Genomic DNA, 4338 nt, shown 5'->3' with positions numbered 1-4338 from the left:
GGGGGGGAGGCGAAGGTGAAGTAGGGAGGCTCGATGATCAGTTGAGGGGCCCTAATTCCCAAAATATGGTGATTTTATGTGATTTTTAACTACCGCTACTTGACCGTGATTTGTTTTTTTGGGGGGGGGGGACTGGGTGGGGCGCGAGTAATTTTTGGGGAGAGTGCGCCCTCCCTAGATACGCCACTACCAAACACTCCATCCCCCAGCCCCCGTGTTTGAGGCATCTAAGACTACAGTATATTCAGTATACAATGGATACTCCTCCATGTTCGTGTCGTTAGAAGCAGATACAGGAACTCATGCTGGTCATATATTTTGTTGACGTGAGGCATGCGCGGTGATGTAATGAAGCTGCGAAACAGACTGTTTCTTTTACGGACTGACACGATATATTTAAATCTAAGGACTGTGGTACAGATTAACAGAGGAGATTTATGTATGTGACGTAAGCGACTCGCGAAACATGGCGAAAATGATACGGATTTTCGGTGGTTTTTGGCTGTTTTTTTTCGTTATTATCTAATATCCAGCCTTGAAGTAGCGGAATGTGGTCGTGACATATTATAAAAATCCCAGTGTATGAGATGTGAACACATCAGAGGAGATAGGTGAACTTACATCGGGGCGATTAGTAGAATTAATATATAGATTATTATTATTATTATTATTATTATTATTATTATTATTATTATTATTATTATTATTATTATTATTATTATCATCATCATTATCATTATTATTATTATTATTAACACTATTATTATTATCATTATTATTATTATTATTAATATATTACACTAAATTTCCTATAAGGTTCTAGCAATTTTTTTTTTCATAATTTAAAAAAGTATTGTAATGTGTATCACAATATTGTCAAAGTAAGACCCTTTGGAAACCGTTTGAAACCATCTGAAAGTTCAATTTCCTGGAATCTAGAGTTGCTACGTCCTTATTTTTTACTCAGTACCAACCTTGGTGCATGCTGAGGCGGGTGTTAAGGTTTTTAGTAGTTTTGCATACTATTAACTATTCTAGTTAATTACAGCTTCTTTTCAAGAATAACATCTATTTTTCATTCTTTAATTTTATAATGTGAAGTTTCACTGGCGGAGATTGGATATCTAGTCTGATTATTGGCGCTGATGGTAACTGGGCACTCAAAATGTCTGTTAATTTGACGATGAGACATGATACTGGAATGCCTAATTCATCTCCAATTTCTTCTATTACACCAATTGTTCGGCTTCAGTATGGTTGCAACCATACATTGGTAATTCCAGGTAAGAGATGTGTATAATAATAAATTCCATTTGACATAAACCTAGTTTAATAACCCGGGCTATAAAAATACAAATCGGTATAAAAAAAAAAAGTATATATTTTTATTTTTGGTCACTTGAGTTAAATTATATCTCAAACACTCCCTCGATCGTAAATTTAATTGTCATAACCTTCCTGCCATGTTAAACTCTCAGAGTGTGAAATTAATTTACTAAAACAGATTGAATACCTCTTTTATAAAATAATTTCAGACTAATCTACAAAGTATACACATCATACCATTAATCAGTTTAATGTTCCCACTTTTGGAACTAGACAAGCGTTCAACACCCCTTGCAGGATAGCCCCCAGAATGAAAATAATCCGCTTTACTACCACCTTCCTTCTCGTCGCCAATGCAACATACTCTTTGCAACTCCTAAAACCTCCTTCTTATCCCTTGTCGCACCTCCCACTTATTCCTTCCATATTCCCATACTCCCTGCCTATTTACCCTTCCACAATCTCTCCGTCCCTTATAAAGCAATTTCTTAACATGTAGACCAATACTAACAATAAATAGAAAATTAACAATAGCTAGTTGAAATCTAAATCAATAATAACTTATACCTGACATAACATTCCTCACTTTGCTGTGACAGTCAATAATGTATTATATTGCATTGTATTGTGTTGTTTGTTAGTAGGGAATGATCCTTGATGGCATACTGAAGCAAGAAATTGAATAAAGAGTGGCCGAAGGCTAACCCTGCAGTTTTCTAAAATTTTTGGCATTCCAGCATTGATTTTTTTTTTCAGATGCTACAGTAGACTACTCTCGTTATTAAAGATGATTACCTGAGCAACCGACGTACGTTTTCCATTCCATGGGACCGGTTGTGGGCTTATGATTTTTCTCCAGGCCATTCCCAGAATGGCAGGAGTTGTTTTTTCTACATTCTTGAATTTCCTAGAATGCCTGTTCCATTAATTTTGAAGTTGAATTTTCCCTTATCTAGAAAATGTGAGATGTTAAGGAATCTCAGATTTTTGTAATACGTTTCGTCAGAAGTCGACTGCATTACAACAATCTTTAATATTGACAGAAACATAATATTTCATATCTGTCTCTTATACACATACACACTTAAGAACATTTATTCCGTTTTTGGGCCCACGAAGTGGATACGGTGTTTGCATGTCTAGGAAGAATGTCTCTCTTAATGTACTAGGCCTACGTACCGTATTATTCTTGGATGTAGGTTCGCAAATTGTTTCATAAGCATTCTAATGGCGATCGATTCCACAGAAAAGAAACTTGGCATTGCAGTTCACATTGGTAATTTCTTAACACATAGACTAACAGGAATACAATAATTGTGATTTCATATAAAGTAATATTGGTTTGGAATCTACAATTATAATCTTAAATCAAGGTGTTTATTTAAAATTGCCTTTGATATTTGTTTAACTGATGATTTGCGATAAAACTTCAGTCATCACAAAAACACGACAAAGACAAACTGCTCTAATATTTTTTAAACGTATTTTGTTGTCTCTTTTGATGAAAAATGTAATCTTTAAAACTAGTAACTGATCCGGACGGTGATACTGTAAGATGTCGATGGGCTGTAGGGCATAGGGAGTGCTCAGATGTGTGTAGTGGGTTTCCAAATGCTGTACTCGATGAGGTAAGAAAACACATTAAAGGTTTTCAGTAAAATGTGTATTGTTCTTTTTGCTGCGGTTGCTGTTGTTGATAACAATATCATCATCGTTATCATTAACTAGCTGGAAAATCCGCCGTTGTTTTTGACTTTAGGCCACACACTCTACACCGGATATTTCTGAAAATGGTCAACTGATCTGAATACTTTTAGGAAAGTTTAACCAAGTTACAAGCAACACATTATTATGTGTTGCTGACGATCCATTTTAATTAAATAAGTATTCGAACTCTTTGTCAAATTCAACTGAATTTTATTTAACAACAAAACACAAATATCAAGTAACATGACAATGCTGGAACTCAAGAGGGCGACATTGCATTATTAGAGTTTTAAAATAGATCACAGTTCTCCGTATGGAACTGGTGTCACTTTAGTAGTGCCTGAATATATAATTAGATTATGAATATGCCTAAGTATTACAGTTTGTGCAGTTATAACTGTGTTGCCTACATTCCATTATTGTCTATTAATTCCTATATCTTATTTGAAAAAGTCACAATACAACACAATACACCTTGTAGCCAAAAAGCCAGATTGCGTGTATATACATGTCATTCACAAAAGCAATTTACAAAAGTTACGCATTATAGAAAAACGTCACAAAGGTAAAATATGGAAAAGAATTTATTTCAATGGAGAACTGTCGCAAAAAATCAGTTTTTTGCTACTTGTTGTGAAAAAGTATGAAATTGGACTGTTATATAATACCCATTTCACACTGATGCTATTTTGCAAATATTAACAACTTGTAACAAGTTGTAACCAGGTTTGGACGAGTGTGAAAGCAAATCCTTGTAAAACTTTCCGAGATTTCACAGGGGTCCCCTGAGTTATCTCGGAACAAAAACAGACCATCGCGAGGCCTGTTTTTTTTCCCGAAATCTTCCGAGATGTTGTTGCGCATTCGTCGTGTCCATATTTTGACCTTTTCGCGGGCTGTGTTTTTTTTTTTTTTTTTGTTTAGTTCGAACGAATGGCGGCAGCGATGGAAAACGTATCAACATTACTACCATTTGTTAATAGGCCTAGAACTAAAATCAAAAGAAATCTCGCTAAATTTCACATGTCTGATGTAGAAACAATCACGAGGCTTCGTAAAATACGCCGACAGCGAATCATTATGATGCTTGTCGCACTGAATCCCTCTAACAACAATGGTGAGCTACCGGCCGGCGGCGCGACTGCGCCTAGCTAGCCTAGGCCTATCTTTCTCGCTGGGCTCGACTACAGCAAGCGAGCTAGGAGTTGAATTCGTTTTACTCTCCGAAGGCTAAGGACCATGGAATAATTATAATCTTGTTAATTCGGTACCAGGCCTAGTTTAGTAGTTGATATGTAATTCGGA

At 35.8% G+C, this 4338-nt stretch overlaps 1 protein-coding gene across 1 annotated transcript in view; it reads left to right on the top strand.

Annotated features, from left to right (window-relative positions):
• LOC117106096 (integrin beta-like protein C) overlaps window positions 1-4338 on the top strand; it is a 73603-nt gene that overhangs the window by 32974 nt on the left and 36291 nt on the right. The window contains exons 3-4 of the mRNA XM_033247433.1: window positions 1102-1283; window positions 2854-2954. Of these exons, the coding sequence (XP_033103324.1) occupies window positions 1102-1283; window positions 2854-2954 (283 nt within the window). The remainder of the gene's footprint in view (window positions 1-1101; window positions 1284-2853; window positions 2955-4338) is intronic.

The sequence above is a fragment of the Anneissia japonica genome, unplaced genomic scaffold, assembly GCF_011630105.1.
Source record: "Anneissia japonica isolate Jap-2015-1 unplaced genomic scaffold, ASM1163010v1 scaffold287879_len466271_cov187, whole genome shotgun sequence".
Taxonomy (NCBI): Eukaryota; Metazoa; Echinodermata; class Crinoidea; order Comatulida; family Comatulidae; genus Anneissia; species Anneissia japonica.
The sequence above is the reverse complement of the archived record's forward strand: the minus strand, read 5'-3'. Positions and strand labels throughout refer to the sequence as shown.